This window comes from Chaetodon trifascialis, chromosome 21 (genome assembly GCF_039877785.1).
Source record: "Chaetodon trifascialis isolate fChaTrf1 chromosome 21, fChaTrf1.hap1, whole genome shotgun sequence".
Classification (NCBI taxonomy): Eukaryota; Metazoa; Chordata; class Actinopteri; order Chaetodontiformes; family Chaetodontidae; genus Chaetodon; species Chaetodon trifascialis.
Window position 1 is genome coordinate 6,856,079 of NC_092076.1, and position 23,601 is coordinate 6,879,679.

Here is a 23,601-nt window from a genome sequence, read left to right on the forward strand (position 1 = left end):
GAACTACACTTGAGTGTGATGACCTACAGTGGTGGAAGAAGTGCTCAGATCCTTTACTTCAGAAAAATAGAAATACTGTAGTCTAAAAATACACTGCTCAAACAAATTAAAGGAACACTTAGCCTACATTTACACATAGCAGGGTATTTTGGAAAACGGATATTTTAGCCCCTCCGTTTTCAAAAATAACATTGTGCACACAACATCGTTTTCAAAAATGTTGTCGTTAACATGAACCCGGATAAATACGCCGTCGAGCGCCATCGTAACTATGCCAAACCTATGGGCGCGAGTGTAAACATAGGCCGCTCACATGACATGACTCACATTAAGTATTTTCAGTCGCATGTTGTGACATTTGGGAACCTAAAACGCCGTTTAACCCTGTTTACACGCCAACACATAACCGGCGTTTTCAGAAATCTCCACTTTGGCCAGAGTTTTTAAAAATGATTGTTTTCCGTGAAAAAAACTCAGTTTGTGTGTAAACGAGAGGCCAAACCGCATGAAAACATGTGCGTTTCCCTAAGTGTAAACGTAGCCTCTATCTGCTCCTTTGTGTGAGGGGGAACAGGAGGAGCAGTGCCAGAGTCTGACAAAACGACCTCCAGCAGGCCCAGAATCATCATAATGTGATGTGTAACACTTCCACCAAATCATACAAGGTGGATTTATTTAGTTTCAAGTGGCGTGAAAAAACTGTAGCTATAAAGTTCTTTTCTAACTTCATCAGTCCAAAATTTATCAAAAATTCATCAGACTCATCTAGATGTTCCTCTGCAAGTGTGATGCTGATTTTTTCTTTAACTCTGCCATCTAGGTTAGATTTGTGCAGGTGTTGCTGCACAGTGGCCAAACAGGGGTTTTGATTTGCCTTTCTAGCAATGAGCAGTTCTCCTGGATAGTTTGTCTGGATGTTTGTCCACTGTCTCCACCGTTCCTGTTAACTGTCATTTCTAAACCACATTGTGATGAAACAGCTTTGCTGTCTTTTTGTGGCCTTCTCCTGCTTTGTGGGCATCAGTTATTTTAATTTTCGGAGTGCTAGGCATCTGCTGAGAAGCGCCCATGACTCACAGTGTTCATAAAGCTTTGAAATTCACACCACCTGGTGACTGTGAACAAGCCATATCCCTGACAAACTGAGATCTAAGAGCTCATAAATCTCGGCGTGCCCTAACTTTTGCATGGTGCTCCTTTTCACTCTGAAATTGCACAAAAGACAATAATGCACTAATTTTGCTTCAGATGTTGAAAAGAACGTTTCATCATTACCTTTATGTCTTTTGGAGCTCAGTCCATCCTCTGCTCACTTATTGCAGACACATAACCTCTGACCCGGCGTGCCCAAACTTGTGGATTTTTTAGGATAATATTTTATTTGTTCATCTGTATTAATTTTTGTGGGGTCATTAGCGTCACGGTCCTCGCTGCTGTACACGTGCTCCTCTTGGATAAGCAGGTGATTATGAGGGGCTGGTGGAGAGCTGCTCTGCTCGTCCGTGAATGTGAAGCTCGGTGCGAATCAAAACACGTGTGAAGCCACGCTGGGGAGAAATTACTCGCCTGTGCGCACTGCGCGTCAGGCAGCCGCAAACAGAACTGCTTCAAACTTTGAACAGCTTCTTGAATATAGTTTTAGCAACCCAGAAACCGGGATTGTGGTCATTTATGTTATGACCAAGTTAGCTCATGTAGGATGTGCTGTAGGACAGACTGGACGGAAGCTGATCGGTTTTTGAATATTTCCGATAAAAACGAAATGGACCCGTAGCTGAAGTGGGAGGACAACCTTTGCGCGCTCTTGTCCGGATTAACAAATATATGTGTGTGTGATGTCGGAGGCGAATAATTCAGCAGAGACTGACATTTTTCCTGAAAGTGAGGAATGTCCTGCCGAAGATGCATTTGGTTTTGGGGATGATCTGGAGTTAAATCAGTTCGATGGATTGCCCTTTTCCTCACGGTACTACAAATTACTAAAAGAGAGGAAGACTCTGCCAGTGTGGAAGGTGAGGCGCGAGTTTGAAGATGCTCTGGCCAACAACCAACTGCTTATTGTGTCCGGGACAGCAAAGACAGGGAGGAGTACACAGGTAAGACTGTATATGCTCAATAATTTGAAAGGAGGACTGAAAAACATCTTTTTCATCCTTCCACAGAGAGTTTTTAATCAAAGAAAAGCTCACATTCAATCTGGATTCATTTCTAAAGGAAATAGAAGCTTCGGTTGTCTTCATCTACACCTCATTTTGGAGTTTTGTGTGCCCCATGAGGCATTAAGTTTGAAGAATAGTGCCTCTCCCTTCACTTTTTCTCTGTTCAGGCACATTTTGACCTCTTCAGACCCAAAGCATAACCCCACTGGTATGACTTGCATGCAGCTTGTTGCCACATGCTCCAACCTACTCAGTCAACAGCAAATTTGAGATGTCTGCTTCCCTTGATTTGATTAAAATGTGAAGCAAACCCTTTCAGTTGTGTTTTTCTGCCTGACGTTGCTATCTGCTAAACAGCACATCCCCTCTCTCTGACACATTATTGATTCCTGTGACATGGAGTCCCCCCCCCCCCCCACTTGACATGTATGGAAGGAGCACCATTATGTGAGCTTGTGTGAACAGGCTGCCCAGCTCAGCAGATGCTGTTGTGTCACAGTGAGGCTGTCCAAGCTCCTGCCTGACAGTCAGGCTTCACAAAGGCTCCAGCCCGGGTGTTAGGGGACCTCCTGCTGCTAAGCCCTGATCCGCTGGAGCCGCCTCGTGCTGCCAAAGCAATTTTGCATTATGAGCGATAATACCATAGGATATGTCCTGTCACTGTTTGTTTTGCTGTGTGCTTAAACAAAAGCTGTTGGTACGACCCTGAAAGGATGCCTGCCGCTGAAAGTTTATCTGAATAGAAAATGTTCCATTTAATGGAGAACTAGCGCTGAAGCACCGTAAAGGCATTCGATGGAGTGTGAGAGGTGAAGAGCATTTATTCTCTTTCAGATCCCTCAGTGGTGTGCAGAGTTCTGTCTGTCCGCCCAGTACCAGCACGGCGTGGTTGTGTGCACTCAGACCAACAGACAGCAGGCCGTGGATCTGGCCTTACGCGTGGCAGATGAAATGGATGTCAACATAGGCCACGAAGTGGGTTACACCATCCCTCTGGAGACCTGCTGCTCCTCCGACACTGTTCTGAGGTCTGTTGATGAGCTCTCAGTCTGTCAGTTTCACCGCCAGCAGCAGCACGCTTCAGCGACGTTTTAATGTCATCCACAAGCCAACTCTGTCACTCTTAATCTTTTCCTTTCCTTGCCACACACACATACACACACAAGATTGTGCTTCAATCTAGATGAAGTGGGCAACTTTCAAGTCATAGGATATTAACTTCATTGCCATATGAAGTTAAATAATCATTTATTTCACTTGTTCCAGCTTCTCAAATGTTTTAGCGTATACATTATATTATTTGATAAACCTTTTAATGGTTTTAAATGGAGACATAAACACACAAAACCTCAACAGGGATCATGTTTTGCTACTCACCATAAGACAGTTTGCCCACTGATGAGGTCTTTAAAGCAACATACTCAAGCTATTACCCTGAAGTTGACACTTATGGCCGTTGATGGCCGGTAAGCCCTCTGATTTATCTCTCAGGTACTGCACTGATGATATGCTGCTGAGAGAGATGATGTCAGACCCTTTTCTGGAGCACTACGGGGTCATTATCATCGACCAGGCCCACGAGAGGACAGTCAGCACAGACATACTCCTCGGTCTCCTCAAGGACATCCTGCTGCAGAGGCCGGAGCTCCGAGTGGTGGTCCTCGCGATGCCGCCCATGACTGACAAGCTGCTGAGCCACTACGGCAGCATCCCGCTCATCAGTCTGGAGGCCTCGTCTCCACCCGAGATGGTCCACAGCAGCAGCGGCAACAAAGACTACTTCTACTCAGCGCTGAGACTGGTGCTGGAGATCCATCGGGCCAAAGAGGACGGAGATGTTGTTGTGTTTTTCGCCTCAGCTGAGGTGAGAGATTGCTTTTATTATGGGTGGGTGGTTTCATTGGGCCAAAGCTGGCTGTTTTTTTGTTGTGATACTTTGCTTGTGATGTCTTCTGCAGGAGGTTCATTGTGCCCACAGCATCCTTCAGAGAGAAGGCACCAGGCTGGGAGCGGAGCTGGGCCAGATGGTGCCTGTGGTCCTGTGCCCAGGCCAGGGAGGGCAGCCGCCTGATCCGACTGAGCGGCCAAGCTCCAAGAAGTCCAGGAGGGTTTTCCTCTCTACACAAAAGGGGGAGGATATGTGGTGGCCTACAGAGTCCATCAACTTTGTCATCGACACAGGAGTCCAAAAAAAGATGGTAACTTATTTATAACAAAACATCCTGAAATATCTCCCTGAAATGAGTAATGTGCTGATATTAGTTGACATTTGGTTATAGGTGTACAATCCAAGAATAAGAGCCAACTCTGAGATACTTCAACCCATCAGTAAAAGTCAGGCAGAGCTCCGTAAGCAGCTGTCTGGACCAGCAGGTGTGTTTGACAACACTTGAACCAGTTTTTGATGTTTTCCAAGTCAGACTCTGGAATCTTGACTATAATCTGGAGGAACAACCTCACTCGATCATCTTTTTGCTTGACTAAAATGTTGTTCCATTTATTCCCCAGGTAAGTGTTTCTGCCTGTACCCAGAAGACAGCCATCTCCCTGCAGAGACCTCCCCGCAGATCTTGGAGTCCAACATCACACCGACAGTCCTCTTCCTAAAAAGGACTGCGATCGCCGGCCTCGGACAGTGTGATTTCATCGACAGACCAGGTTAGCCTGCGCGTGAAAATTACACAAGGTTACCGCTGAAACATAATGCACAGAAACAAGCATTTTTATTCTCAGGTCGCTGGTTCCCACAATCTCTCTCAGCCCAAAACCCAGCGGGAGAGGTGCATGTGGGAGGGTTTTCCTGGCTGGAGGAAGTACAGATGAATTTGCTCTGTGTAGCTCTTTGGGCCCAGTCAGCCATGTTTTATCTGAGCTGACAGGACTCTGCTACTAACTATTGTCTGAGCTCTGACCCACCCTAACATGAACAGAACGGGCTAAAAGAGGCCAGCTCATTAACGATTACAACATGTCTCGTTAGGGCAGCACCAGGCAAGTACAATGAAGAGGAAGCACAGGCCAAGTTAACTGTGATGTAAAATTCTTGCAGAATTTGGCTCTGAAATTATTTACCCATATACGCATAAATGCAGGGAATGGAAGCTTAAAGGCACCAAGTGTAAGATTTTAATGTGATCAGAGCAATTTTCTAATTATTTTGTTGGAATAGGTTAATCTTTGTGGAAAAATTCCACCATCCTGGTGAAAATTGGTGCTGCTATTTTCAGCCCATCTCAACCTGTCTATCATAATGTCATGTTTGGACACTACCACTAGGGGGCATTTGGAATTTTCAGATTCTATAGTGGTTTTAAGCGAATCTGCACAAAAAAAAGTACCCTGAGCAACTAGCAACACAATATTTGTTAAAGAAATCAGACAATTTACTATTTGCACGACAGGGACTCTGTCTTTTTAACTAATGGAATTTATGCTGCTTCATTCCTTTCTGCAGATCCCGAGGGTCTCATGCAGGCGTTGGAGGAGCTTGACTACCTCGCAGCTTTAGATGATGACGGCAACTTGTCTGAGATCGGCATCATCATGTCTGAAATCCCTCTGGACCCTCAGATGGCCAAAGCGCTGCTGGCGTCCTGCGAGTTCGACTGTGTGAGTGAGATGTTGACGATCGCAGCAATGCTGTCAGGTACGCGCCATGTATTTAACTTCATGATCAGAATAAGACTTCTTACAAGTACTCCTTATGAGTGAAGAGCCTTTAATTGGTTTTGCACATTCACCAGATGGACATTGTGATAGCAGCTCATGCGAAGCCAGTTTCTCTCAGACGCTGAACCAGATGGTCTTTGGTAAGAGTGGCTTGTCTCAGTGATGCTGACCTTGTTGTTTCCTTGTCTTTTAGCGCCAAGCTGCTTCCTGGAGCCACCTGCCGGCATGACCCACGAGGCGGTCCAGTGTCACAGAAAGTTCCAGCACCCTGAAGGCGACCACTTCACCCTCGTAAACATCTACAACGCCTTCAAGCAAAGCCAGAGAGAACAATGTACGCCGCAGTTGGTGATCAGAAAGAAATCTATACCTCAGTGAATTTTTAAACATCCTGCACCATAGCGTGACTTACCGACCCCGGTGCATCTCTGTTCTTCACTGCGGCAAAACAAATAAAACCTATGTCACGTAAATTTTTCATTATTGTACCAGTTTGTACAAGGAGGTGCTTTCCAAAGTGCTTTACAAGGAATTAAAAACAGAAGATCAAAGATAAAATTACATGAGATTATTTTAATGACATCAAAAAACAAAGAAATGAATAGAACAGAATATGTATAAATACATAAAAATAGAGGGAAGCTTGATTGAAATGTAGTTTATGGGCCTCATGCAAGCTGATCACTGTTTCAAATATATTTTGATCAATTGATCCAAATACTGCTTCACTGTATGTTTCAGACTTCAGTGTTGAAAAGTGGTGCCAGGATTATTTCCTGGATCACTCGGCCCTGAAGACGGCCGAGGCCATCCGATCAGAGTTGACCGACACTCTGAACAGGATCGAGCTTCCCATCTCTGAGCCCTCCTTCGGGACCAAGACCAACACCCACAACATCAAAAGGGCTCTGCTGGCTGGGTTCTTCATGCAGGTACGTGGGAGCGAAATGCCGGCGTTACTGAATGAACCTGCAGCAGTTCACCTGAATTCAAGCGCACGGCCTCTCCTCCTCGTAGATCGCTCGAGACGTGGACGGATCGGGAAACTACTTCATTCTGACGCACAAGCACGTGGCCCATGTGCACCCGCTCTCCGGCTACGGGGCTCAGTCACACAAGCTGGGGTTGCCAGAGTGGGTTGTGTTCCACGACTACACCCTGTCAGAGAACAACTGCATGAGAACAGTCTCTGAAATTTCCCCTCAAGTGTAAGTCGAACCCTATCCAGGCCGTTATTAGATATGCCATGTGTACAAGCAGATTAGGACTCTCATGGCTTATGTTTTCATGCAGTGGGACAAACATGTTTTGATTGTTTTTGTTATGACAGTAAAGTTCAGCCATGTGGTCACATTTAAATCTTTTAAATCCTCTTAAAATATATTAAAAAAAATAGGCATTCAAAATTTCCTTACTTGTTTTTTTATCTCTTCCAACTGTCATTTCTGTCATTTTAGGTTCATTCAAATGGCTCCGCTGTACTTCTTCTACAATCTGCCCCCCAGTGAAAGCAAAGACATACTGCAGGACATGCTGGACCCGGACAGATCCAGAAAGCGTAAAGACGAGAAACAAAAAGCCGCGGCGATCAGCGGCGACGCCGACGGCGGCTGTGCGGTGGTGCCGCAGACCTACGACAGATGTGTGATTCAGTGATGTGAAATGCTAAATGGGGAAACGTGGGCCGTAATCTTATCACCAAATGTGTTTATGCTTGTAAAATAATTAGTCAACGTAACCCAGGGACTGTAATATGAAGTTATTACATTAAGTTGTTTTGATGGTCAAACGCTCACGAGCAAAGGCGCTGACTCTCCCGCAGGGTGAGGGTGTCGTCTAGTGAGCTGACAATAGTAGAAAGGAACCTTTTATTAGCTGTGGTCTCCCTCTAAGTTTTCTTGTTTCTCACCTTTTTCCCTGCTCTGCTCTCCTGCAACACCGTCTGTGTGGAAACCTAAGTCTCCTGACGCCTGCTTCGATTTTTAGACTGTAACCATCAGCAGAGGGGCTGCAGAGGATGTCGTCTGTTGCACTACTTTGAAGGGAGAACAAAAAAAAAAAAACTCCTGTGCACAGAACCATGAAAGATCCAGATTCAAAGAGATGGTCTAACACTTTGATGCATGTACGAGCTGCTGGAGGCCATTTTTCATCTAATTCCTTTATTTCTCATGCAAAGCTTTTGAGAGGTGCTGGTATACCTTTCAGGTGTTGAGGCTGGAACATTATGTATGAATCTACATGCTGCCAGATTAAGAGAGCAAATGTTTGTCAAGGCATGTGGACACATAATGCATTTATTATTAGTCAGTGGCAAGAGATCTACAGGAATGCATTAATGGGCACAAATAAAGCCTGTTTAAGATTCTGCTCCTGTGTGTGTGTGTCGACAATCCAAATTTGTGGCATTATACCAAGTTATGTCATGGAGGACAGCGTAGACGAGTTTCACCGATCAGTAATTTGACTTAATGCCACGTTCCTCCATCCTCCATCTGCTCACACTGGATTCCAAGCTCACATATCAGCTGCTGCCATTAACACAAAGCATTTATCATATTCAATTGTCTTGGTTCATAATCTTGTAATAAAAATCTTTAAGAAAAATACGACTTGGTGCTGTATTTCTATTCATATTCACACGATAAAACAGCTGGATATGTCTGCAGCATATGTGTGAAGGAACCAGGAATTGGTTTAAAAACTGCACCTGTAAAATAGCTTTAAACAAAATTACTAAATGTCAGGCTTATGATACTGGCACTACAGTTGCTGAAGGTATCAAAACACTTTCTCACACGTCGCAACAGTATGCTGAACCTTTTCCAGGAGCCTGAAGGTCTTCAGTGTGTGCACAGGTGTCGTAGTTTATTACAAGGTTCACACAGTCAGGTATTCTTTGAGTTTGTCCATAATGACAGGCATTCTGTCCGCTGGTACCAGCATCACTGTCCTGAAAGGTTTCATGGGAACGTCGTCGAACGACCACCTGCCGCTCAAACAGGAGTCTGCCTCTTCCTGGACCGAGTAGTGGAACTTTATGATGGCTTGCTGTAAAGACAACACAGACAATGTTTGAATCTGGCATGAACACAAAGGTTTCACATCACTCGTTTCTTCTGAGAAACATTATAAAAATTACAGAGTAAAACACTGTTTGTATTTGTTTTAGCTCAGTTCACACCAACAGAACTATTAAGTATTACTACCCAAATACTGCACAGACTGCTTGCATTTACCTCATAGAAGAATTCCTCCTCTGCATTGACAAACATGTATTCCTCTTTGGGAGCTCCTCCTCTGGCTGGAACACTCTTGCTTGCCTCTTTGCAGGTCTTGCTGATCATCAAACAATAGTGACATCTCCCACTGGGCTTATTCGTCCTCTGAGCTTCAGCTATTTCTTCCCTGGAGGACAGAAGTTCTTTCAGTTTATTTTCTTGCCCAGAATACTTTCAGAAGGCTGTTTCATTATTGACCGTGATCCATGTGGCAAGCTTTTCATTTTTCTATTCAAACACAGAGGTACTACAGATGCTCCTTCAGCTATAGAATCATGAGCTATTATTCCAGATATAAATGCATTCATAAAAAGCAGTTAAGTCCTCTTCAAAGTTTGCTTTTACCCTTTACAAAGCACCATCAGGTCACATAGCCACTTCAGTCAACAACAGAACTTCAACAACGCACTTCACACAATGTACAGAGGCAAACGGCCCATTAATCACCCTGATTCAGTGTTCAGATGTAGTCTGACTGCTGCCTTCACAAACACAAAACACACAATTCTGGATACTTCTTCCAGGTTGATAAAGCTCTGGCTCTATTGGGATGAAACTGATTAAAAATGCTTACTGAACGCAGTACCCAAACATGAATTTCAATTTGATTTGAACATGACAAAACTTACAAGTATGCACACGCACTGCGACCACACAGGCAGAAGAACTGAAATGCATGCAGCAAAAAGAGCTGCAGCACGAGCAGACTCTCTCAATGGATGTTGCTGTATCTAAAATTGCAAAAATACATGTCTTTAACGCTGTATTTCAGAACTGGAACCTGATCTGTGTGAACTGCTGCTGTAGCTGCTTTTACCAGCAATAACGTGATTCATGGTACATTTTCTCCCTGAAAGGAAATACTGAGGAGGACATAAGGGGACAGAGCAGAACTCACTGGAGCTGTTTGTGCAGTGGCAGGGCGATCTGTGGGGGCACGTTGATGAAGCGCTCGCTCAGCAGCAGCCCCACAGGCTTGCTGGTGTCGTTGAGGATCTGCTCTAGCTGTTCCGTCACGCTGTGGGTGGAGTTCTTCTCACACTGATCCACGATCAGCTCCTTCACCTCCTCCACACATTGCACACCCTGCCAACAGCATCAGAAGGAGAAATGTTTAATGCACCAGCAGTACATTCCAACATCATCAGAGCCCCAAGTGGCCAATTAGTCTGCACGGCTGGTGCGTGCCAGCGGTGTTACCTTTCTCTCTGTGAGGTTGAGCATAGTGATGAAGCCAAACACTTCATCTGGGTCGTCATCATCGCTGTCCTCTGGCACATCGGCTTGCTGGAGCAAACAAAGGGACGAGTGAGTACATGTTAGAGCTGAGAAGTCACCTGTTAAGTCTGAGACGAGATGAACTATGAACTATTGAGTCGTTCACCCTGATGACACTTCCAACATGATTCTGCTGAATGATGATGTCTGTCATCTCGGATGTGTTTACATGCGCCTTCAGGAAGACCTGTATCCAAACATAACAGACATCGGTGTGAGGCCACGTGTTGGCCCATCACATGACATATGAACGAGACAATTTAGATGTAACACATTAATACTGTCCCAAACCTGTTGTAAGAGCTTCTTGATGCCATTGTAGTCGCTGGCGGATATGGCGTGGGCTTCGAAGTCCACCACTACTTCCTGAATGTGGAACAACAACAAAGCAGAGAGCAGTTAACAACAACAGAATGATGCCTTGTCTTTCTGCGTGGAAAGCATTTAATTGTATGTACTTTTGGTACTTTGATCGAGTAGTTACTTCAAGTACTTTTTGAGTGAATTAGTACTTTTAGCTTCATTCAAGAGGCTTTTTTGACGTGCACTGTAAAATACGTCCAGTCCTTATTACAGAGTAGACTGGAAGGACCATCTTACTCCGACAAAGTTACACAAAAAAGCTAAGATAACCAATTGAACTTGTTTAGTAACGCTAATCTCCTCAATTCCGACTGACAGCAACGGTAAATATGTGTGCCTTCCTGCTACCATTAGCCGACAACTGTGTTAGCTAGCTAACGAGCTAGCTAGCACGGCCACACATAGCATTAACATTCCGTGTATGTTCTTTTACCTCATTGATCTCCTCCTCTGATGCCTCGCTGTCCTCCTCCCCGGAATCATCCTCCTCCTCCAGACTGTCATCGGAGCTGTTTTCGTTTTCCTCGGGATTTTCACCCAAACCGACAGCTCTCCTCTTAGCTGAAGAAGCCATGCTGCAAACAGCCAACACGCGTGTCAACTGAGTGGGCGGGGCAAAGCTTAAGGCTCAGCCACAGAGAGGTAGGAAAGTGAAGCGCCGAAGCCGCCATTCTGGCTCCAAACGCGCACGACTTCCGACTTGCCGTAGCAGCCCTCTGAGCCGCAATGTTAGCTTGTCGCCCGTTGGTAAACTGGAATGTACCATTTCAGAACAAGGGGATCATAATTATTTAAACTGTGCCTACATTATTGTTTTACAGTGATGAATAGACGTTGACTTTATGTAATGGAATTACTTTTTAGCATTTTTGGGGAATATATCATGTTTTTTTCACATATAATTTTATTCTATGAGAGATTTGTCAATATTCATTGTTACGTTTCCCCTTCTTGACCGTGGCTTAAGTTGTCATTCACCTAGCAGCAGGAACAGCTCAAGGTACATGAATTTCGTGCAATATTTTATCCTCTTTAAAATATCCCTTGTAGTTTATATTATAGTGCGACACAAGCGAGATGCTCGAGTTGCTTATATCACCCTATTATCGCGAGACAGGTTCTACGAAGGGGAAGGCTAACGTTACTGTAGTTAAACTGTCATCTTGAATGTCTTGCTAATGTAAACAATAAAACACAAGAAGGCATTGGCCGTGTTGTAGCTACGTACACACTGCACGCAATCATCTAGCAACTGTCGCATTGTTACTCTGCATCTGCTTCTCATGTACAGTCCAATAATCGTGACTGACCCGTGTTGTTATCAGCAGGTTGCACATGACAGTTTTAGGGTGTAGCTTAGCTTGCTGAGCCTTCCCACCCTCTGTCCTCAGTGTCACTGCACGTTTGACAGCAGCATCACTTTCCACCCTGCTTTGTGCTGTCGTGTTCCTCCATATTTATTTTATTGATCCAGTGTTTTAAGGTGTCTATCAAGATGCACGTACTGCTTCTCAAAGAGCCAAGAGAAGGAGGGTCTGGACCTGATCCTTACATTAAGGTAAGTTCACCTGCGTTTAACAGTACTGTGTTCACACATGTATTCTCAGCAGCTGTCAGGACATCACTCCACTTTTAATTCTTTACATTTCACTGCAGAGTTTGATGATTTGTTATTTCGATCTCACAGGAGCTGGCATCGCATGGACACAAAGCAACCCTAGTTCCTGTGCTGTCTTTTAAGTTTGTCTCATTGAACACTTTGTCAGATAAGGTCATTTCCATTGTTACAGTATTGAATTCGTACTTGTTTCATTCTTGTATTTTCACATTTATTGCATCATGCGTTTGTTGTTCTTTCTATTTCAGCTGTTCCAACCTGAAAAACATGGAGGTCTTGTGTTTACCAGTCCGAGAGCAGTGGAGGCTGTGAAGATGTGCTTAGAAGCAGAAGAAAGAAGGGAAGGTGAGAGGAATCAGCATCAGCACCTCTCTCATACATTATCCATGGATTCAGTGTTTCTGGACTTGGATTTCAAACAGTTTCCTTGATTAAATGTCATCCTTTTTCCTAACGATTCATTCAGAATGGAACAGCTCTGTGAAAGACAAGTGGAACACCAAGTCCATCTATGTGGTCGGGAAGGCGACTGCTGCGTTAGGTGAGTCTGTTTTCTTTCATTTCTTTTCTACCTTCGTGCTTTTCATGTGTCCTCGCTACGTTAATGCTGAGTGTACAGCAGGCACCTGGAGCTGTGGTGACAGAAGTGTGTGAAGTGATGCTACTGCCTTCAGGTATTTGGAAATAGGTTTGAGCACAGGTGACAGTTTGCTGTGACAGACAGCAAATATTTGCTCTTTAGAAAACAAGCAGGTGCTGCACCTTCCTGCCGAGTGCTTTACCCTCTGTCTTTACTGACTGTTGATCTCTTTGTTGTCACTTTTATGAGTTTAGCTATTGAATTATGATGTTGACCAAATGATTTCTTTGTAAAGTTTTGCTCATATCAGCATATCCTTTTTGTGTCTCTTTCCTGCGCAGTTCGAAATCTGGGTCTGAACCCTTTGGGCGAGGACACAGGGACAGCAGAGGAGCTGTCACGCGTAATCATTGAAAGTATGATATGATTTTATTCTTCACAGATCAGTGTAATAGAAAATTTATGACCACTCTGATAACTCACATGACCTTATATTTAATTCTCGTCACAGGAGAGGACACAAATATTCCACCGTTTTTCTTCCCCTGTGGCTCAATCAAAAGAGAAGTGCTGCCTACGGCTTTAAGGGACAATGGTAAGCATTTTCCCTTGTTGTGCCTCACGATTAAAAGTCAAGGTGATAAAGGTCCCACTGGGGTTCCACTAATTATAAAATAATAATTGCGCTACCTTTATCACAGCGGGAATCTGCTTCTTTGTTTCCAGGAGTGCCCCTAGAGACTCTAACTGTCTATCAAACAGGCGAACATCCAGATCTGGAGAAAAATCTGAAGAACTATTTCGCCGAGCAGGTAAAATCCCGCTCTCACTGCGTTTTAGAGTCCTTTTTTAAAAAAACAAAGCATCTGTTCATGAGTCTGTGCATTTACAGGGCACTCCAGCCTGCATAGCTTTCTTCAGCCCATCAGGAGTGAAGTTTTGCCTGGAAGTGGTACGGAGGCTGTCAGGCGAACAGCTGACTCAGATAAAGGTACGGCCTCCTCATGCATAAAGCGATGCATGAATCTGCAGCGCTTTAGATCTTCACTGACAGTCACTTGTACTTCTTTGTTCCCAGTTTGCAGCCATAGGGCCTACGACTCGAGACGCTATGACAGCTGAAGGTCTGTGTGTCAGCTGTGCTGCGGAAAAGCCAACAGCCGAACACCTGGCAGCAGCGATAGCCAAAGCTCTACAGTAACCAGCCGCAGGCTCAATCCATCCGCTTTATCTTCTCTGTATATTCTGTGTTATTTAAATGTATATGTCTGTTTTACTTTATTGTTCATCTTACCACTTTTACTTCATCCTATTTGCACAGAGAAAAAGTAGCTTTTTGTGCCGTAAAGGCCTCAAAAATGTAAGTGAATATAATTCTAATTTTATTTATGTTAAGCTTGCTCATCAAAGTCAATGTGGCATTTATTTTTGCAAATAAACTTGGGTCAGAGGGATGATGTGGACGGTCGTTATTCATTGTGTGTGTGTCCCATTCGAAACAGGTGCTGGCGGAGCTGTTATTGTCCACATGAAAGTGAAGGTTTTAACTTCTTGCCACAGGTCAACAGCAGTCCATTGAAAACCAATGGAGCATGAATAACACACCCATACAATTCAGTCAAATTGAGCTGTTGGAGACAGTAAAGATGGGTTTACTTTTCACGCCAAGCTGAGGGAAGGGGGTCGCACCTTTAGGTGGGTGTGGACGGCTCAGGGTCTGCCTATAAAACACTGCCGCTTCTTACTCGCCGTCATCTCACTTGTATATAGTCACACGAGTACACTGACGCCACGATGCTGACTTTGATCCAGCTGATCATTTCGCTTTTTTGGACGAGCATTAGCTCAGCTAATGCGGAGAGACTTTTCCATAATCGGGATCACTCTGACATGCAGACCCTTAGTTCTCACCAAGCCGAGGTTATAAAAGACAAGTCCACTGCAGAGGTAAAAATCTCACCATTTTTCCAGGCGATCTCAGCACCTGTCAGACATTTTACGAATGATTCTAGGAACCACATAATGTAACCCATGTCTTTTTGTAGTTATTTCTCTCTAGATATGGATTCATTAAGCCAGTGAACTGGGAGGAGATCCAGTTTGAAGATTCAGATACCTCTTTTAATGATGACTTCTTGGATGAGCTTCAAGACATGATCCAGGAAGGGACCTCGGGGCATCATTCGAGGGATGCTCCTCGGGATGACCACAACGGTTTAAGGGACAGCCAAGCGTTTATTTCAGCACTTGAGGAGTTTCAGAGGGTGTCGGGCCTGCCTGTCACAGGTGTGTTTGATGAGGCCACCAAGGCGGCAATGAACAGACCGAGGTGTGGAGTCCCTGACAAGGAGACAGACCTGGACGCCTCCGTGGCACCTGAGAACAGGAGTGCCTCAGATGCTGCAAACAGTTCCAGTGATACATTTAATGAGACCGACAGTAACAACACAGCAAGCAATATAACCAGGGACACTTCTTTTGGTACTGTTAACTCCTTTGAAGATGACATATTCAATTATAATGACACAGGAAGTGTCCTCACAGCCATTTCTAATGACACCAGCAGGAATTACACAGAGGACTTAGTTGATCCCATTTTAAATAACACTTCTCTGAACAGCTCACATGCCACCAACATGGACAATCAGACAGTAAATAACAGCGTGAATGTCCATCAGAGCGAAGCAGTGCGACGCAGGAAACGTCATCTGGCCACCCTCGTGTCCAAAAACAGGCACAAGAGAGATCTGAGTGAAACAGGGTATATGGCTTTTTCTAAGAGGATGTTGAAATGGAGGCTGATAGGAGAAGGCTACAGCAGTCAGCTGTCGATTGAAGACCAGAGGTACGTCTTCAGACTGGCCTTCAGGATGTGGAGCGAGGTGTCTCCGCTGGAGTTTGTGGAGGATACTCACTCGCCACTGGAGGATGTTGATATCAGGCTGGGCTTCGGCACAGGTGGGTCAGACCTTATACACTCATTACAACATATTCGATGGCACTTTTCAGAGCGAGTGCATAAACTTATTTAATGTGACGTCTTGCTATAAATTAAACTACCCAACAGCATACACAAGTACAGCTGAAATGAGTTGACGGTTCATCAGTTAGTCGACTGACAGATATTAGTTAGCAACTACTTTGAAAGTAATTTTTCATGCAATAAAATAAAATAATAAAACATGGTTTCAGCTTCACAAATGTGAAGATTTGCTGTTTTTCTGTGGAACTATTTTAATAATTTAAGATAGGGCCATTTTTCTGCATGACTTTTCATGCATAAAACACAGTTTCCAGATTATATTTACATACTTTTACTTAAGTATTCAATGCATGGCGTCTGCTTGTAACAGAGTATATTTACAGTGTGGTGTTTGAACTTTTACTTAAGTAACGGATGAATGCTTCCTCCAGCACTGCAGAAAACACATTAAAAGAAAAAAAGCACCTCCTCAAAAGTGCATCAATAAGGTGATCAAATGAAATCATTTTTTCAATATCAACTATAGCTGTAATATCAAGAAATGTCATAGCTATCATATATTGTTTTTGTGCACTAAAGCTTTAATGCCTTTACTGTAAAAACAACTGGATGATTTAATTTTTTTCACTATGCACATTAGTAACATGGTGTAACATGTTGCACTGTGTGTACATAATGTTTTTTCAAATTCACAGAGAAATCAAGGTTTTGTTTTTTTAAAATCCCATGCCACCATATTCCACACAGGAAGGCATCTGGGTTGCAATCAGAGGTTTGATGGCACTGGTCATGAATTTGCCCACGCCTGGTTCCTGGGGGACATACACTTTGACGACGACGAGCATTTCACTGGTCCCAATGCTGGCACTGGGATCAGCCTTCTCAAAGTAAGCATAAATCAGCATGAGGCGTCATAACTGAAAAGAGTTGCAGCTCATTCAGTCTAACATTTTTCATTCCTTTCTTTTAGGTGGCAGTTCATGAGATTGGCCATGTTCTGGGTCTCCCTCACATCTACAGACCTGGCTCGATAATGCAGCCCAGCTATCTGCCTCAGGAGTCAGGCTTTGAGATGGACTGGATGGACAGGAAAGCCATACAGCACCTCTACGGTAACAGCACCATCTAGTGGATGGATACATAAAGAGAAAGCTAGACTCAGGTTTATTTACGCATAATTAATTTTTTATAATGTGCTTGCATTTGAACCCAGGGGGCTGTAAAGGTCGATTCAGCACAGTATTTGATTGGATCAGAAAGGAGAAGACACCCTACGGGGAGGTGGTCGTCCGCTTTAACACCTATTTCATGAGAGACGGCTGGTACTGGCTATATGAGAACAGAAATAACCGAACACGTTATGGAGACCCGGTTGCACTGCAGATTGGCTGGCGTGGAATTCCCATGGATGGAGTGGATGCTTATGTGCATGTGTGGTCCAGGAAAAGAGACGCTGTTTACTTCTTTAAAGGTAAGCAGCAGATATATACTGCAGTTTTCCAGCGGGATAATCGTTTTCATATAATAGCTTTAAAGATATATTTGATGAACGCCGTCTTTGTGTACAGGCACGCAGTTCTGGAGGTATGACAGTGAGAATGACCAGATGTTCAGACAGGACCCTGAGGGTCACCGCTATCCGAGGTCGATCTCTGAGGGTTTCCCAGGGGTGTTCAGTCCCATCGACACGGCCTTTTATGACAGGAGGGACTCCCACATCTACTTCTTCAAAAACACTCTGGTAAGAATTGCTTTCCTTACCTTCTCTTTGACACATGCGGGTGTCATAGGACAGATGTAGATCAGCTCATCAGGAAATTTATATTCTGTATTATCGCTTAATAATTTTCTGGCCCTGTCTCATAAAGGGACCCTCTGTCAATCTAAATAAATCTCTTAATTCCTTCAGTTGTGATAAATCAAATTAATACAAATTAGGTGACTCACAGAAAACCTGGGAGGAGGACTAATTATTGGTTTCTGGGCATATAATGAAGCTGTCATGCCCTATACTCCAAGAGGAAACATTATGCACAGTGGGTTCTGGTGGACAACAGCTAATTTTTGCCCTGGAGCCACTTCTAAAATTATATTCCGTGTCTGGATTAATTGTCATTACAGCTACTGTTTCCTTTTGTGATTTGTGTACTAACAACAGTAAGCTTGCAGGAAAAGTGGAGGAAGCTTAAACACATGAAAGCCCAAGCTAATTCATTGTTTCTCAGCATTACGAGGGAACACACGCACGCAAACAAACCTGCCACACTTCCTCTGTGATTTGCCTGTAATTGAATTGATTGATGAGGCAAAAGCGATTATCTGTTCAAACAGGTGTACGCCTTCGATGTGGAGGCCAACAGCTTGGCGAGAGGCTTCCCCAAAAACATCAGAGAAGTTTTCCCTGCAGTGGAGAGCGGAGACCATCCAGATGGCAACATCGACGCTGCCTACTTCTCCTACACCCACAATGCCATTTTTCTACTCAAGGGCATGCGCTTCTGGCAGGTGGCGGGCAGCCGCAAACGCTGGCACCGGCCCTCTCTGCCGCGTAATGGCCTGCTGCCACACAAGGAGGTGGATCAGCACTGGTTCGACATCTGCAACGTTCATCCCACTGCGCTCAGACTAACTCGCTGAGGTGGCTGAGATTCATTAAACCCTACTGATGTGTCCTGATATGGTCTACTGATTGGGCTGCTGTGTTGTCATATGTGTGTAGACATCCATTATCTACGTTTGTGTGGTGTTTAACCGAAATTCAACTGGATTTTTCTGCTGGCTTGTCGTCAGTTAGGTGTGTTATTAACATACCAGCTGCTCTGTCTGTCTCTCACTTTGAGGTGCCAAATGCATATTGGCATGAAATCAATCCTTAAGGACCTCATATGATCAAGTTATTTACAGCATTTGAGAGCATAAACTTATTTATAGAATGTTTACTTATTCTTTGCTCAGACACCTATTTTACTCATGGATATGTGTAATGTAGCTGATCAGAGTTTTGTTGAGCTGCTTCCTTTAAAGTTTCATGTGTTGAAGTGCACTGTGGAGAAATTGCTTTCAAATGGCATGCTTACAAAGAGGAGGGGATGTTTATGCAAAAACATGAAATGATATACTGTATGCAATACACATCTTGTGAACTATGGAGAGACTTCTCATGTCAGATGCATTGGATTTATATCTTTTGAAGAAACATGCATAAAAGCGTCCGTGCTATTATGCATGTATAAAAATGGAAATTTATTCCGAAGACTGAGAGTGGTTTCTGAGTAAATGCACAGACTGGAAGCAATTTGACATAAGAATAGAAAAAGAAATGTTACATAATAATGCAAAATGTATATCATCAGAAATATCGCACACAATGGATTAACATTCACTCAGATGCCAAACGCTGTTTCTTATTTGTGCAACATGTTTCTGAGAAAATTATTACCAGATCCACTTGTTGCCCTTTGATGATGATGATGATGATGATGCTACACTTGGTCCCAGGGCCTCTTGTAGGCTTGAAAGCACATCTGCGCAGAACGTATGAAACTATCACTACCCTCTAAATCACATGCAGAAGCTCAAATCCATAGCTGCCTGCAGGCAGCAAAGAATAAGGACATGTGACCTGGGAACCGTGATACTCCCCTTTCCAAATTCCCACCAGTGCAACAAGCGTTTGAGCTGGAAGAAAGCAATATAAGCTTTATCAATAACAAACCTGGAGATGGCGGAAAATTCTTCTTTGAAAACCTCCTCGTTGTGCAAAGATTTACACACTTTCAATCAAACAAGAGCCAATTGAAATTTCGATTGACACAAAATGATTGAAAAAGAGACTTGTCTTATTACTTAATGCTGTTCCACTTTATAGTAATCATTTGAGCACGGTGCAACGAAACAGAGATTGATTCTGTAATCAATATGTTACTTGAACGCTCTTATTTATTCAGCTCATCTGAGGAGATTAAGCTCCTGGTGGGCCCCAGATAACTAGCACTGTGCTCCAGGCGCTCCATAGGCTATATTAATAAATTGAAGCAGAAATCAATTACGAGCAAAAGAACAAAATGTCATGGCAAATGGGGCTACAGAGAAGGATGTCATGAGGTGGTGAGTCTGCTCACACGTCTTCAGACTGAGCTTCTCTCTGGAAAGGCACTAACAGCATACAAATACTGACCCTTGTTCATCACCGTCTCTGGCTTCTCGATTCAAGCCAGCTTAAACTTTCAGAGATTTTAAGTTCTTACAATACTTACAGGCATATTGTATCTCCAAGTGAACTAATACACATTCTGTAGTTCAGAATGAAGTCACATTTGTGTGAATCCGATACGCCATATGCTGCAGCATTGCACAGCTGTGTGGTTGACATCTCAGCAGCAATTATTGATAGACTAATATTGAATCCAGTACATAAGATGATGCAGTGCAGTGGAGGCTTGTGATCTGTTTGTTTATCCCTCATGAAGGCCCCATACATCTCCTGCACCCCGGAGTTCCCCATACAGAGAAATCCTAAATGCAAACTGTTACTCACACATGCGAGTCCACGGCTGCCATACGCCGCACAGCTCCGTGATCTGTGCCTCTGCACTAACAGTGCTGCCACTGAAGCTCCCTTTCCCTGCACCGCGGGCCTCTTTGGATGCAACTAGGATAAATGAGATCAGTCATGCTGATGGAGCCCGAGCCGCGGCAGCCCGGGAGAGATAGAAAAACCTGTGTCATGGCACAGGAATCCACATGGGAGGCACTTCAGAAAAGGCAGAATGGGATGAAACTCCTGCGGCACATTCGTATAACAAAAAATCTCCCAAACTCTGCCAAGACGTGAAAAGAACTTGCAGTGCTGTTGCCTCATTTCTGTCAAAAGTGTGGAAAACATAGGAATAATTCTTTTCTGGTATCATTTCAAGCCAGTGTCGTACAGTAAAGTGTCTGTGTGTGCCATGGGATTAGCTCGACAAACTGCTGCATGTAGCTGCAGCAGTGTGTCGCATTCAGATGTGTCTTCAAGAGTCTCGTCAGCTCCAGCCTTTCAAGGATATCCCCGCTGTCGCAGATCTCTAGGGTTGAATTAATAGCGAGTTCAAGGATACAATCACTTTGTTCCTAGAAAGAGAACATTTACACAGTAAACAATTCAAGGATTTCCCCTGTGATAGAAATAATGGCTTTTTTTTCCTGTGAGTCACACCTTGTGAGAAGGCTTTTGAATAGTTTCAATGCGTTCTACGTTTGAGTTAATAAATAAATTTAATGTTTGACCTCATCAGCTTGATTGATTTTTGTAAATATTTGCTTATTCTGAATTTGATGCCAGCAAGTTGGGACAGGAGCAACAAAAGACAGAGAAAGTTGTGGAATACTCCAAAAACACCTGTTTGAAACATTGCACAGGTAAAGCAGTTCAGTGGTCGCAGGTGATAGCGTTCCCTTTTTGGATCTGGGGTTATATTCACACAGTCATGTGAAAATCTGCCTGCCCAGAGCAAGTTAGGTGCTAGCCTCATTAGGGAAAGGAATAAACAATTCTATTACTTCAAGAGTAGCCATGGAAAGGATGGAACAGCTCCCTGCATCCCATCCTCCGAACCCACTCTGGTGCACTTTGATGTCTTGTCATCAAAGGAGTCTAACACAGCTTAAGCTGCATTATATAGTAACAGCTGGATGAATCTCAGCTTGACTCAACCCGAAAAACATCCCAAAAACATTGGACCTCCCTTAATGCCACAAGTCTCTTTTTTGCTCCCCCTGTTTGATTAAAGGCCACATTTTTCATTTCTTTTCATGCAGCTTTATGAAGATTTTAGACACTTGCAATCTCAGAGCCGATAACCCTGCTGACATCAGTCAGGTCGTTTTCTCAGACTTCAGAAAGCTCCTCCAGAGCAACAGAAGACATACATACGGCTGCTCTCGTGAGCTGAGTACACTGAGCTTCATGTGTGCAATTGGTGAAGAGAGTATAGTATTAAAATATTAACAAATCAAAATATGAAGAAAGAGAAGATGACAGCATCCGAATGATTAAAGACGATTTTAAAATTAATGCGTTCTCATATCGTTTGAACTCTTCCAAGTACACACACGCACACAGCAGCACTTAATCATCATCAAACTACACTGCACCTTCGACAGGCCATAGATTAGCATCTATGCTTACTGTGAAGTCTGGTGAGACTGCCGTATTAAAATGTAAATGCGGGAACATAATACTGTGCCCTCAAGCAGGTACTCATCTTTCATGCCACGGAGACGAGGGCCAGCAGAGGGCAACCTCAACACATAGAATTAGTTCAAATAGACCTCAGGAGGGCTGCGTGGGCCCTCAGTTGACAGATTTCTGTTGCACATTAGAATTATTTTTCAATTTATTACTTATTATTGACTTTCTCAATATGTTTATTTACATCTTTTGCATTTCTATTTTCCCCACTAATATATTTAACATCTTAATGAAACTGTTAGTCTGAGGGAACAAAACTCTGTAATCATTTAGAATGAGAAATATGTGAATTTGGACCAATGCTTATGAATGCATTTAAACCGTACATGCTTATTAATGTGCAGTCTCTTCAGCTATATTGGTAGATGTATGCATGTCAGTGTGTTTATGAATGTGACAGGTATATTTTGAGAGCAGAATAAGAAAAGGGAGGATTCTTTCCACATACTTTATGTGTCTCCTCTTGTCAGATACCTACTGTGGAAATGCTGACGTGTGTGTGTGTTTTCTTCCGCTGGAATGACAGGTTATGAAAATACATTTACCTGGGTATACACACACTATGTGTTATGCTTCACACTGTTTGAAAGGGAATTTGTAGCTGCTGCCAAAGATTCCACCACCACACTGAGGCAGAGTGCGGATCAGCATTTATTCTGCAGTAATAAGCGTGGAATTCAGACTTTCCTGAAAAGCGGATTTTGAGTTGAAAGTTGTTTTGCGCATTAACTCTGAGTGGCATCGTTAACAAGGCTCTGGCTTGTTTACAGTGGTTCAAAAATCAAGCAGTCTCTCACCTCACTCAGAAAGAGAAACGCTAAAAAAAAACCACGGGAACACACACAGCTGCACACACAGTGTCATTTGCACGAGCGCATACACATCTCTCAAGAATCACACACGCACACACACAGATGTTCCCCCCACATGTGTCCTCCTCCCTCCCTTCCTCTCTTTCTGCTTCTCTTCTTGCCCCCAGATAAAGAAGTTTGGATTAAAAGGGAAAAACACTGACTGGCGCCTTCACGATTGCCTCTCAATTTCACATTCAAATCAATATTTCAAAAGCTTTTATCATCAAATAGTTTCGAGCAAAGTGCTCCTCACTAAGGATCTTTAATGTTGAGGAGAGGTAAATAGGATTTGGAATTCACAAACCCGAGCCTTCGTGCCGTCATTACACCGTGACGAAGAAGAAACTCTGTGTGTGTGACTGGAAACAGTGTAAGTCTGCATTAAAAGCAGTTTTTTTTAGACGACAGAACAAGTAACTTTGACTTTATATCTCTCCTTGGTTACACATGTAAGCAGGAGTCACTGTGCCGAATGGAAATGGTACAGTAATTACATGTCTTCTCTTGAGAATAGTGCATGTATCACACAGACTAATTTGAATGAGGAATCCAAATCATGCAAGTGTAATTAAGCCTTGTGTAGC

The 23,601-nt window shown here is 43.6% G+C and overlaps 3 protein-coding genes across 3 annotated transcripts; 2 read left to right on the forward strand and 1 right to left on the reverse strand.

Annotated features, from left to right (window-relative positions):
* The first annotated feature begins 1,617 nt into the window (after positions 1-1,617).
* dhx32a (DEAH (Asp-Glu-Ala-His) box polypeptide 32a) lies at positions 1,618-7,609 on the forward strand. Its single transcript, XM_070990696.1, has 11 exons — positions 1,618-2,096; positions 2,994-3,187; positions 3,651-4,023; positions 4,118-4,357; positions 4,439-4,532; positions 4,668-4,817; positions 5,614-5,805; positions 6,022-6,162; positions 6,570-6,760; positions 6,846-7,036; positions 7,286-7,609. The coding sequence occupies exons 1-11, from the start codon at positions 1,836-1,838 to the stop codon at positions 7,482-7,484; spliced, it is 2,226 nt and encodes a 741-aa protein (XP_070846797.1). The 5' UTR covers positions 1,618-1,835; the 3' UTR covers positions 7,485-7,609.
* Positions 7,610-7,978: 369 nt separating this feature from the next.
* On the reverse strand, positions 7,979-11,468 carry bccip (BRCA2 and CDKN1A interacting protein). Its single transcript, XM_070990668.1, has 7 exons — positions 11,184-11,468; positions 10,679-10,753; positions 10,494-10,574; positions 10,310-10,396; positions 10,008-10,195; positions 9,068-9,236; positions 7,979-8,879 (listed from the first exon to the last, which is right to left on the reverse strand). Exons 1-7 carry the CDS (start codon positions 11,322-11,324, stop codon positions 8,709-8,711), a joined length of 912 nt encoding a protein of 303 aa, XP_070846769.1. The 5' UTR covers positions 11,325-11,468; the 3' UTR covers positions 7,979-8,708.
* Positions 11,469-11,759: 291 nt separating this feature from the next.
* Positions 11,760-19,008, forward strand: mmp21 (matrix metallopeptidase 21). Its single transcript, XM_070990667.1, is given in 14 exon segments — positions 11,760-12,308; positions 12,617-12,713; positions 12,835-12,909; positions 13,290-13,364; positions 13,460-13,543; positions 13,675-13,760; positions 13,841-13,916; positions 14,027-14,072; positions 15,008-15,906; positions 16,679-16,818; positions 16,902-17,043; positions 17,145-17,402; positions 17,500-17,672; positions 18,263-19,008. Coding segments are annotated over 14 exon segments (2,520 nt in total). The 5' UTR covers positions 11,760-12,245; the 3' UTR covers positions 18,569-19,008.
* The last annotated feature ends 4,593 nt before the right edge of the window (positions 19,009-23,601 follow it).